Genomic DNA, 13,364 nt, shown 5'->3' on the forward strand with positions numbered 1-13,364 from the left:
GTCTGAGTGGCTTACCTGTCCAGTGACACCTCCCCAGTGATCCTGACCTCATCTCCATCAGTGGCTGAGCTCTCCTGGACCCCACAAAGTCGCCTGCACCCTTAACTCGAAGGGTCCCCCTGACCCCAACAAAGAAACCCAACACAAAAAGTCACCCCTGCATCCTCAGCCCTCTGGCCTTGGAAAGCCCAAACGGCACTGCCTCAAGCTCCCCTATCTCTCCAACTTACCTGCTGAGCCGGTGGTCACCTTCAACCAGCCTCCTGGTTTGCGCCTGCAGCCTCTTTCTGTGACCAAGATTCCCCATTGAAACGCATTGGGCGCCCAACAATGATTTGCACCCTGCATCCAGCTGCCCCTGTGCCGCTGGTGGTGTAGCTTCGGTGCTGCGTTGTGCCCCTTATGCTCATTTTAAACACTGGGGCTTGTGCTCTGAAACCGCTGGTAATTACCTGCAAACCGTACCTCTCCGAGGTGCCTCCAGCCTCCATTGATTTAGATTAAGCACAGTGACCCCTGCACCCGGCCGTCCCACTGTCGCTGGTGGTGCAGTACATACCTGAAAGTGAACCTTGCCCAGTGTTGATCTAAACCCCTGGAGACTGGAACTGTAAGTTAAGTACTTACCTGCTAACACATACCCTTGTTTTCCTTCCATAGGCTTGCATTGCACTTCTTATCCTCTTACATACCGAAGTCTAACTTGTACTATTGCACAGTCTATTGTTTCCAATTCAATACAAAAGTACTTTCATTAAAGGTAAAGCATTGTTTACGGTCTCGCAGCATTTGATAAGTATTACTGCTTTTTGAAACTGTTACTTCCCTGCATCTGAGTTACACTTGGTTCTAGAAATAAAACAACAAAGTATAACCTTTTATACAAACAATTGGTCTGGATTCAGTCTTTGAGTCTGTGCTATCATTTCTTGCCGGAGTGTGTACAATATATGCTTAACACCACAGTCTGATAAGCCTGACTGCTCCGCCACACTACCACAAACAGAGGGCCTTATTTATGAGCCCCATGCGCCGCCAGGGCGTCACACTGCGTTTTGTGACACACTGGCGGCGTAAAATATGCACCACTCTGCGCCATATTTACAAAGTGACACATCTAGGCATATGGGTCACTTTGTAAAACCCTGCACTACATTATACCTGCGTCAGGTAAAATGTATGCAGGGTGGGTGTTCCCCACAAAAGGCTCTTAGAAGTGTTGCAGTGAAATCCATGCGATTTCACTGTGACACTTCGAGGACGCCACTGCCTCAAATCCTGACGCCTGCCTCACAGCAGGCGTAAGACTGACGCAGGCCCTTTTCATGGGGCTTGCCCCATGTGAAAGGACACGTTGGTGGAGTTGCGTTTGTTTTCAGACACACTCCAGCAATGCACCACTTTTGCGCCTACAGATGCATCAGGAATAATAACATCTGTAAATCCTTGCAACATGGAGTGTACAGAAAATACGGTGCATCCATGGTGTTGCAAGGAGGGCGCACTGAAAAGTGTTGTATTGCTGTTTTCATGCAGTGATCCAAAGTTTTCCATAAATGAGGCACAGAGCTTTTAGTATTATCTACTTAAGCCTCTGGGGATCCACTGGACTCTGTGCACACTATACCTTACTTTGGTATAGTATACACAGAGCCAGTTTCCTACACCGTGTTGTACAGCAGCCTAGCAGAGCATTTTGGGTGGGGGGGGCAGGAGGTGTGGGGCAAGCAACACAAAACAACGTCGGAAGGATGGGGCAAGCAATACATCAAGGGAGGGGGCAGGCAACACAACATAGAAGGGGGCAGGAGGGGCGGGGCAAGTCACACAATGAGGGAGAGGAAAGCAGCACAAAGACGGAGAGTGCGAGAGGGACAAGGCAAGCAAGACAACATGGAAGGGGATAGGGGGCCAATGGGATAGGGAATACAATGATGGGATAATCAGCAACGTGGGAGATTCCAGCAACAATGATGGGTAAGAGCAACAATGCAGGAAAGGGCAGATAGAAACAATACAGGAGGGGACGTGGGGGAAAGGCAGCCTGGAAACATTTACACTCTTATGGAGTGCTGCAACAAAAAGAAAAATGTAGCCCCGAAAGCGCAGTGGAAGGACACTAGGCAAGGAAGAGGTACTTGGGCCATGCTCCAGAGGAGTGAGAAAAACACAAATAGGAAGTGAACCTCGCATGCACAGACCAAAGAGAAACAAGGAAATGAGAGTGATGATGAAGCCAACCAATGGTAAGCAACGTGCGGGCTCTAAGCCCCATGTAAGTAAACAAAATGTCTTGCAAGTGACAACACATCCACTCTCTCAGGTAATACCTAAAAACAGAGAGCTAGAGGGGGAGAAAGGGCAAGATAGAGCAAGAGATAGCAACAGAGGGGGTGGCGAGCATGAAGGGTGTGTGTGTGAGCAGGCACATATGTTGGTCAAGTACACCAATGTGGTGGTGACAAGGGACAGATTACAGAGCTCTGTTATTTTTTCTTGTGTTTATGTATTTAGTGAGCAGCAAGAACATTACACTAGAAATACTGTTCCGAGCTATCAGCTTGCCGGGGACAGTTGGTTGCTGGAGGCAGCAGCTGTCTGCCTGCTAGGTCTCAATTTCTTGAAGGTATGCCCAGGAACGATCTTGAGTGTGGGTAGTCTGGGCAGCACTCAATATAAAGGAGTGTCTTATAAGGAGGTTAAAAGAGGAAACTCTAAGATCCGCACACAGGTGTTTGGAAGTATCTAGGATGGGATGACTAAATGAGTGCACGATTTGTGCTTGGATGCATCGGAGAAGATAAGGGAGAGATGCGCTAGGTGGATTGGCCTCCTTCCAGCCTCCATACAAGTCAGTTCTGCAGCTCCTCTTCAGTATTGTGTCACAGTTCTGGCTGATGCTCAGACCAGACGGGCCCAGAAAACTTTTGGCTTTAATCAAGGATACTAGTAGGGCTGGGGGGCGCTAGAGGGCGCGCTTGCGGAATGGCTGCCTAGACCTGCAGCTCCCGCTCCTTGGACATTAATCCTGCCTTAATCCCTTGCCACGGGGTGCTGCATTGCCCCCAGGAGACCGGATCCCGCATCCGGGGGGTGCTCCCTGCACTCGACCCCAGTTTGAGGTGGCTGCGACCATCGGAGCCGGAGATACGGGCTCCTGAAATCTGCCCGGCGCCTGCTCTGGACCTACAGGAGGCGGGCGATCGGCTGCTGCGCCTACGCGACCCAGGGGACTGCCACGAGGTGCCCGGGCCGCACTGAGACCTCGCCTCCCTAACCCTACTGAGACGGCGGACGGCGGGGACGGTGCAGGTAGGAGACTGCTGCAAACTCGCCAAAGGTCTCTCCCCACCCGGCGCACCGCTGACACGGAGGGAGGGCTGCGCCTGACGAAACGCCTGCTACCACAGCCCTGCCAGATCGCCGTACCTGACATTACTAGCGCGGCAGGCCCGGGCTTGCGTGGCGCTATCCACCGGGTGCATCGTCAGGGGAACGGGACTGCCCCATTTTGCATGATCCCCCTGCCGCTTCCCGCTCTGCTCGCCTGCAGCGCACTGCACGACACTGGGCACTGGGTGCACTGGAGGTTACCCTCGGGGAGATTGGCTGCCATGCTTGCAAACGCCGTCCGGTGAGTCACGTCCCACCCGGTAGTGTCTGGAGGGACCTGCTTCCCTGGATTTGAGCCTGCGGCCTGTTGAAGCGGCCGGGGACTTGATTTTTTCACATTCCCTGGGTACTGCATGGAAGATGCCCGATGCTGCGGCCTGGGCGCCCTAGACTGGATAGAAGGGCACTACCATTAAGCAGTTGGTAATCACGTAGCGCTACTGGTGGCGCCGGCCATATTGTGAGGCATTGCAGCGATCCTGAGCTTGAGGCCCTTCTGCCCTGTGGCTGGCTGTTTCTCACCCGCGTTGCTCATCCAACCTTCCTTACTCTGTTTTTCAACTCTCCCTTACCACTGGTCACCACCATGGGACGACCTGATACTCGCCAGCCTAAGCTAAGCTTCGACAACTCTCGCAAGGGCACTACATCGGCACAGATGAACCCGGGACCCAGCGTGCCGCCTCCACAGCCTGCCCCGCCTATCGCTCCTGCTGCGGACATCACCAACCTGCTACAGGAGATGCGACAGGGATTCCCCACCGTGGTGGAGAAGGTGGACGGTGTCACAGCCCGGCTGGACGCCCTGGTCCATAAAGTGGATCGCCATGAAGAACGCCTCACAACGGCGGAACAAAGAATCTCCGACAATACCGACGCCACCGCGTCCCATGCTACACAGCTGGCGAGAATGGATAACCTGCTCCGCATTATTGCGGCAAAGAATGAGGACTTGGAAGCACGAAGCCGCCGAAACAACATTCGCATTACGAACGTGCCGGAGTCCACTGCCACGGGCCGGATGGAACTCTATGTGGAGAAATTGCTCAAGGGCTCAATCGGAGAGGAGGCTTTTTCGTCCCAGTTCATCGTGGAGAGGGCCCATCGCTCCCTGGCGCCTATGCCCCAACCTGGCCTGCCACCGAGACCTATTATTGCTCGCCTCCTGAATTATCGTGATCGCGACACGGCCCTCCAGGCTGCCCGGACGCAGAGATCACTTAGGTTTGAGGGCATCACATTCTCCATCTATCCTGACTTCACGCCGATGGTTCAGGACGAGCGGCGCAAATTCCTCCCAGTGAAGAAAAAACTACGAGAGGCTCAAATAGACTATGCCCTATTGTACCCTGCGAAGCTTAGAGTTACCCACCAGGGCAAACAACGCTTTTTTACCAACCCACAGAAGGCCGAGGATTTCCTTAAGTCGATCCGAAGGGCGCGCAGGGACGACCATGCACCTGCAGATGACCTAGAGAACGATGACCTACCTCCGGAGCGCCACGGAGACTAATGGCCCCCACATGCTTGAAACTCGGACTGCATCGTACCTACTCACTGGCTGGCGTCGACTCATCATTTGCGATCTGGAGAAATACCCGAGTGACGACCTTTCTGGACATTGCACCCCAGTGGTAACGTATACCAAGGACCACTCTCTCGGCCCTAGACTCCACCAAGGGCGGTACAGATTGGAGCTACTGGCCGGATAGTGGCAGCGCGCACTCTCAAATGTACCCCTGTCGGGTGTTCCCCACTGACTTAATGTTTGTTTGGATGTTTGCCTCTCTGAGGTTGGGGGGGAGGGATAAGGGAGAGTTTCGTTTTAGGGGGACTCATGGCTGCTGGCATGTTTGGGATGCTGGGGTGGGTGGGGGGAGGGTTGATTTCAAGAGGTTTCCATTGCATAGACTGTATATATGTTTACTAGCCTGGTGTGTGAACTGGCCCTTCGGAGGCGAATGTGGAGTCATGATTTGGCCCTCTTGGGCACCTTCGTTTTACTATCGCTGTATCTATGGCTGCTGTTAACACGGCTGCGCGGCTGACGTGCCTTTCATGGAATATTCGGGGGCTGAACGATGCTAGGAAATGCAGGAATGTTATTGCATATTTAAATAGACATCATATACAAGTTGCCTTGCTGCAAGAGACACACATGCCCATACGTAGTGACACCCCATTTGGACTGAAGTGGGCAGGCACCCGCGCATTCTCCTCCTATTCATCATATGCTAGGGGTGTAGCGATTCTTGTTGCCCATGGCGTGCCGTTCCACCGCCTCGGAGAGGAGGTTGACAGGGAGGGGCGGTATGTATTGCTGTGGGGCAGGGTGGGACATGACACCTATCTATTTGTATCAATGTATGCACCGAATATTGACTCACCTGTTTTTTTTTCCACACTGTGGGGTAGAATTGTTTCCGTTGGAGCACGACATGTCATTTGGGGTGGGGACTTTAATCTGGCGCTGGCGCCCCCCCTTGACAGGGCGGATGGTGTTGGCTCCTACAAACCCCGGGCCAGAGAGGTTTTGGAGGGAGTGATGGAGGAGGGTGGTTTGTTCGATGCCTGGAGACAACTACATCCCCTCGGACGGGAGGGCACACACTTTACGCCTCACATGGGACATGGGCGCGCCTGGATTACTTCTTGGTAACCCGAGACATCACTAAGGAGTTAATGGGAGTTGACCACTTGCCCAGAACCTTTTCAGATCACAGCCCCGTTAGACTGCAGTTCCGGACTCCCGGGTGGGATAGTCCGCGACCACAGTGGAGGCTAGGCCCCGATATGCTCCTTGACGAGCTCTTTCGTACAGAGCTAGGCGACGAGATCAGAGAGTTCTTCCCTAGGAACAAAGGCTCAGTAGAATCAGTGGAACACATATGGGAAGCTTTCAAGGTCACTATAAGGGGGTTCTGCATTTCCAAAAGCCATGGGGTCCTACGAGATATTCTGCGCACCATCACCACACTAGAGGGGGAGCTGCGGACGCTAGAAATCCAAATGGCGGCGAGTAATGACCCACACCTACAGGTAGCCTTCAGAGACACACTATCCAAATATGAGGAGGAAGCTGCCAGAGAGGCGAAATACCGAGGCAAACACTGGGTGGCTAGAAGATACTGCGAAGGGGATAGGCCTGGGAAAGTGCTGGCAACACTCACGCGTACACCACGAGAACATAACATCATATTGGAGCTCACTGACGAGACTGGTGCTATCACTAGAGAATCGGATACGATACTCACTACCTTCACGACCCACTACTCGGCACTATACACATCCAAGGCGGAGACGGACGCTTCATACACTGACTATTTGAACGAAGTGGCGCTCTGCTGGCTTAGCGATGGCGATAGGGAGTTCCTTGCGGCGCCTTTCGAACTTGACGAAGTTCGCGAGGCCATTATGTCCCTCAAAAAGGGGAAGGCCCCGGGACTCGATGGCATCCCAGCCGAGTTCTACAAAACTTATATAGATATCATGGCGCCCGTGCTTAGCGAAGTCTTCACCGAATCATTAGCTGATGGGATACTGCCCCGCTCCATGCGTGAGGTGGTTATCACCTCTCTCCTGAAGCCAGGTAAGGAACCCACCTCTTGTGACTCTTACCGCCCACTCTCCCTTCTGAACTGCGATGTAAAGATCCTTGCCAAGATACTAGCCACGCGACTCTCGCTGCTCATGACCAGAATTGTCCTACCCGACCAATCTGGCTTCGTGGCGGGTAGGTCTACATCCCACAATCTCCGCACCCTTTTCTCCCTGCTTCGCACGGTTCATCCTGATGTCCCGGTGGCGGCGGTATTCCTGGACGCTACCAAGGCGTTCGACTCAGTCGAATGGCCCTACCTTTTCTCGGTCCTAGCCAGCATGGGCTTCCCTAAACTGTTCTTGGCCTGGGTACGCCTCCTCTACACGGATCCCACGGCAAGAGTACTGATAAATGGTAAACTGTCACCACCCATCAACCTTACGAGGGGTACCCGCCAGGGATGCCCGCTATCACCTCTATTATTCGCTATTGCGGTCGAGCCACTAGCATGCCGCCTGCGCCAATTACACCGTGCGGGAGCAGTACAATGCCTGCAGCGGCAAATCGATGTGTCCCTCTATGCGGATGACATCACACTGTACGTAAAATTCCCGGAACTGCACCTGAATCCCCTGCTGCATGAGTTCGTCCTTTTTGGAGGAATGTCAGGTATTCACATTAACTGGTCTAAATCGCAATTTTTTCCCCTTACGGATGCGGTAAGTGACTTCCCACTAGATTACCCATTGGAATGGTGTCGAGATGATCTTCGATACCTGGGTATCCGGATTGCTCGAGATAAGGACGAGACACTCCGCTCCAATTATGGAGTAGCCATGACCAAGTTGACTGCCTCCGTTGATAGATGGGTCACGTTGCCTCTCTCCATGGCTGGCAGGGCCTCCCTCATAAAAATGGTGATATTGCCCCGTTTCCTGTACCTTTTCCTTAATATTCCCTACTACCCTGGTGCTTTCTTTTTCAAGACACTCCGCACGGAGCTGCGCAGACTTTTTTGGGGCGGCAAATCTCCCCGTTTAAAATGGACCACACTGACCCTTTCCTATGACCAAGGCGGGTTCGACATCCCTGATTTTGAGACATACTATCTGTGCGCACAGGCGCATTTTGCCTACCACTGGATGGCTCCTACTCCCTTTATGCCACACATAGCGGTGGAGGACTGGATAGTACACCCGCTCCCGTTGAACGGCCTGATACACTGTCCCGAGGCTTCCATCACAACTTCGAATACCTCGGTCTCCTGCACACTGGACGCGTGGCGGCGCATCGCACGGCGGCTGCTCTGCACACTGCCATACTCCCCCAGGCTGCCTCTCACCTATCACCCGCAGCTTGCCTTATTATCGGAACAGGGGTTCCGACAACTCTGTGACAAGCTCCATATCACCTGCTGGGGGGATCTGTTTCACGACAGGCTTTTCAAATCGGCTGATCTATTTTTTAAAACACATGCATACACGCCCCTTGAACTCTTTTACTATCTTCGACTGCGCGCCGGGATGCGGGATATCCTTCCCGACTACCCTGAAGAGCCTGCCATCCTGCCCCCGCTACACTACCTTTTGGAGTCAAAGGATGGGACACATTTGGTCTCTGGGCTCTACCGACAGTATCATGGAGCTGCCCCCTTACCAATCTCTGCTGCTCGATCGCAATGGTCAGCAGAACTCGGTACTGATATTTCGGACGACCAGTGGAAGCACTGCTGCACATTGACTTCCTACATCTCTGCCAGCTGCAGATTGAAAATTATACATTATAAATTTCTGCAGCGGATCTACTACACCCCGGTCCGAAAATACAGATTCGGGCTGGCCGATAATGACCGCTGTGAACGCTGTCGAGCCGAACATGCTGACTTCCTCCACTTGGCATGGTCCTGCCCCCAGATCGCTGACTACTGGCGACAGGTCATCGAGGCCGTTGCAGAAATGCTGGATGAAGAGATTCCTGCGGACCCTCTGGTTGCCATCCTTGGATATACCAAGCACTTACCTAAGGGCTGCAGAAAATTCGCCGACATAGCATTACTCTTGGCCAAGCGACGGGTTGCTTGCCGTTGGAGTAGGGGCAGAGCGCCCAAGTTCAAAGATTGGCTAACTGACTTGACATATTGCCAAGACCAACACACTACCTTTTCTGAACTGTTACCTCTCTCATGTAGACCTAGGAACATTTGGGATCCACTGGTACACTACTTGCTTAAACGCTCAAATGACGATACGCAGTCAGGCGACGAGCCTGCCACCTCCCAACCACAATGACATGTTTTCTACATTTTGATCCGTGACCTTGGAGGGAGCGTGCTGCCCTCCTCCACTTGACGGGCCTCCCTGCCTCTGCTGTTTCCTCGAAGAGCAAATGCCCCCTGCCTGAGCAGCGCTACCCCCTCACACCCTTTTTTTGTGCCTATGCTCCCTCCCTGCTATATAGACGAAGGGTCCCCCCCTTGTCGGGAGTAGTATCCCTCATACACCGCAGATTCTGGCACTGACACCCCCACGAACTGCAATTGTACTAGAGATTGAGCCAGAGATAGTCACCTCCCCACATGACGCCACCTGTTAGGGCCAACACGCTACACCATTGCCATACATTATCACCACACAGTCATGCACTACCTCTTTGTTGTAACCTCGTTGGGATGTTCTTTGTTTCTTGTTTTACGTACTACAAAACAGCAGTGAGACTCTTCTCTCGCTCAAAAAAAACCTGTTCGACTGCTGCTCATCCTTACTTGGACTGCTTCACCGACCACCACTGTGACGCTACATACCTTTGTAATATGCCGCCGGGCCCCCGGGATGCCGGCTACCAGGCTGTGTATGGATGAATCCTCTATTGCTGCCGGCCTCCGGGTTGTAGGCGACCCAAGCTGTGTATCCTACTGCATCTTTCTCAATAAAGCTGGTTTGAACACCAAAAAAAAAAAAAAAAAAAAAAAAAAGGATACTAGTAGGGCTAACCTGAATGTCACTTATAGTGAATGAGGAATAACCATAGCTGGATGGGAGTGGGACTCAGGGACCCAACTATAAGACACTCGAGCCCTGACGTCATGGGATTGTGTGTATTGTTTGTGAATGTCGAATGTTAAGTTGTGGTCGTATATAAATACTCCTTTTTTACTTAAAAGCAAATATTTGACTGGACAATCAGTAATCTTTACTACTGCTGCATTTTCAGTGGCAAGTCTGGGTTCACTGCCATGTGACGGCCTTCCACTGAGAAGCCTTGGACTGATCGACCCGCACTACAACTGAGAATCTGGTGATAAAGGGATACTTGGCCTGGTAGTAGGTCGGCCCCGGGACATCAGGGTAAAAGGCCTCAACCACCACAATTGGGCTCAGTAACCCCTGCTTGCTCCATGGCCCTCTGAACGGGGTTCTCTGCTCCGGAGATTACATTTATTAAGCTTCAGCAATGCATAAAACTTACCGTTAGTTGCAAACTGAACACAGTCCTCTCTGGACATCCCCGGTTTGAAGGCGGAGTCTACGTAGCCATAAATGTACGAGCTCCCGGATCCACCAATGGAGAAGGGCTGGCGGACGAGCATCCCCCCCAGCGTCCCGTACACCTGGGCAAGGAAACAGAGACATGTCAGAGCTGGTGAAGCCCGCCAAGGAAATGCACCACAGAAAGATCTACGCTCTAGGTCAACTGCCCGCAAACATTCTGCAGGTGCCTCCTTTACCTCCAAGGGCGGCCAATGAGACCCTATGTCTATCTGCTCTTTACAGGACATTATTTCCATCACACTGCACCTGTGCACTGACAGGGGTTCCCTAACTCCTACAGATAAAATCACATTTTATAACAAGGCAGGAAACATCAAACAATATTAAACATTTCTCTTTTCATTCAGTGAAGACATCACGGACTTCGTCACTCCACACGCGCTCCCCTCCAAAGACTACATCCTTCTGGGAGACCTCAACTTTCACCTTGAAAAGATCAACGACCGCAACACCACCACCCTCTTGGACAACCTCGCCAACCTCGGACTCAAACAACTAGTCACTACCCCCACCCACACCGCAGGTCACACACTCGACCCCATCTTCACCTCCAGCAATCATGTCTCCTTCAGCCACACTACGGATCTCCTCTGGACTGACCACAGCTGCGTTCACTTCACCTACAACAAGCCAAAACCCACCAACCACCTCCAACCAACTCTGCAAAGAAACTGGAACAAAATCACCATCGACCAGATCTCCTCATCGCTCCTTCTAAACACCCCAGCCCACTCTTCTAACCCAGACCAAGCCGCCGCCAACTTCACCCTATGGTTATCCAACACCGCCGACATCCTAGCACCACTGAAAAAACGTCAAAGCAAACCTGGCAGCAAGAAGGCCTCATGGTTCAACGATGATCTTAAGAAATCCAAGAAACTCTGCCGCTCCCTTGAAAAGGCCTGGAAAAAAGACCCAACCACTAGCACCAAGGAAGCCTTCAAAAACGCCACCCGCACTCACCACCAACTAATCCGAAAGGCCAAGAAAACAGCATTCAAGGATCGACTTGACAACAACGCCCACAACAGCAAGGAACTTTTCAACATCGTCAAGGAATTTTCCAACCCCTCGGCCAACTCCAACGACATCACCCCCTCTCAAGCCCTCTGCGACTCCCTAGCCTCATTCTTCCACAACAAGATTGCAGACATCCACAACAGCTTCGACAACCAACCCGAAGACCAACCCACCCAACCATTTGCTGAACATTCTCCCCCCGTGAACACCCTTAACGACTGGAACCCAATCTCCACTGAGGACACAATCCGCCTGATGAATTCCATCCACTCAGGATCCCCCACAGACCCATGTCCTCATCACATCTTCAACAAAGCAGACTCCGTCATAGCACCGCACCTCCGAGACGTCATCAACTGCTCCTTCAACTCCGCCACCTTCCCGGAAGACTGGAAACACGCTGAACTCACCGCCCTTCTGAAAAAACCCACAGCGGACCCCACCGAACTCAAAAATTACCGCCCCATTTCGCTCCTTCCATTCCCGGCCAAAGTCATCGAGAAAGCCGTCAACAACCAGCTCGCCGCTTTCCTCGAAGCCAACAAATCCCTCGACCCCTCACAATCTGGCTTCCGAGCAAAACACAGCACTGAGACCGCCCTCATCGCAGCAACAGACGACATTCGAACTCTACTGGACAATGGAGACACAGTCGCCCTCATCCTCCTCGACCTCTCTGCAGCATTCGACACAGTCTGCCACAGCACCCTGTTACAACGCCTCAATAACATCGGAATACAAGGAAAAGCACTTGAATGGATCACCTCGTTCCTCACCGGAAGAACCCAGAGAGTCCGCCTCCCACCATTCAAGTCCGAGGCCACTGAAGTCATCTGTGGCGTACCACAAGGATCCTCACTCAGCCCCACCCTCTTCAACGTATACATGAGCCCCCTCGCGGCCATCGCCCGCCAACACAACCTCAACATCATCTCTTACGCGGATGACACTCAACTAATCCTTTCTCTCACCAATGACCCCAGCACCGCCAAAACTAACCTACACGAAGGAATGAAAGAAGTTGCCGAATGGATGAAACAAAGCCGTCTGAAACTGAACTCAGACAAAACAGAAGTCCTCATCTTAGGTACATCCCCCTCTGCATGGGACGACTCTTGGTGGCCGGAAGCCCTTGGAAAAGCACCCATCCCGACAGACCACGCACGGAACCTAGGCGTCATCCTGGATTCTTCACTCTCAATGAACAGACAAGTCAGTGCCGTATCCTCATCCTGCTTCAACATTCTTCGCATGCTCAGGAAGACATTTCGCTGGATCCCCACCGAAACAAGGAAAACAGTCACCCATGCTCTAGTCACGAGCCGACTGGACTACGGAAACACCCTCTACGCAGGTACTACCGCTAAACTCCAGAAGAAACTCCAACGAATCCAAAACGCCTCAGCCAGGATCATATTAGACATCCCGCGCAACGAACACATCTCTGGTCACCTGAAAGACCTCCACTGGCTACCCGTCAATAAGAGAATCACTTTCCGACTGCTAACCCACGCACACAAATCACTCTACGACATCGGACCAGAATGCCTCAACTCACGACTGTCCTTCTACACCCCCTCCCGCCAACTACGTTCTTCCAGCCAAGCCCTCGCCACTGTACCTCGCATCAACAAGACCACCATGGGAGGCAGATCCTTCTCATACCTGTCTGCTAAAACATGGAACTCACTCCCCGCTTACCTTCGCCTCACCCAGAACCACCTAGCATTCAGAAAGCAACTTAAAACGTGGATATTTGACAAGTAATCCTCCTCCCCTTACTAAGCGCCTTGAGACCCTCTGGGTAGGTAGTGCGCTATATAAATTCTCTGACTTGACTTGACTTGACTTGACTCTTTCTA

The 13,364-nt window shown here is 52.4% G+C and overlaps 1 protein-coding gene across 1 annotated transcript in view; it reads right to left on the reverse strand.

Moving 5' to 3' along the window:
• The window catches only part of PSMB9 (proteasome 20S subunit beta 9), a 56,028-nt gene that overhangs the window by 4,068 nt on the left and 38,596 nt on the right, over window positions 1-13,364 (reverse strand). Inside the window, exon 5 of the mRNA XM_086920678.1 lies at window positions 10,400-10,541. Coding sequence (XP_086776804.1) covers window positions 10,400-10,541 — 142 coding nt within the window. The remainder of the gene's footprint in view (window positions 1-10,399; window positions 10,542-13,364) is intronic.

This window comes from Lissotriton vulgaris, chromosome 5 (assembly GCF_964263255.1).
Source record: "Lissotriton vulgaris chromosome 5, aLisVul1.2, whole genome shotgun sequence".
NCBI classification, from domain to species: domain Eukaryota; kingdom Metazoa; phylum Chordata; class Amphibia; order Caudata; family Salamandridae; genus Lissotriton; species Lissotriton vulgaris.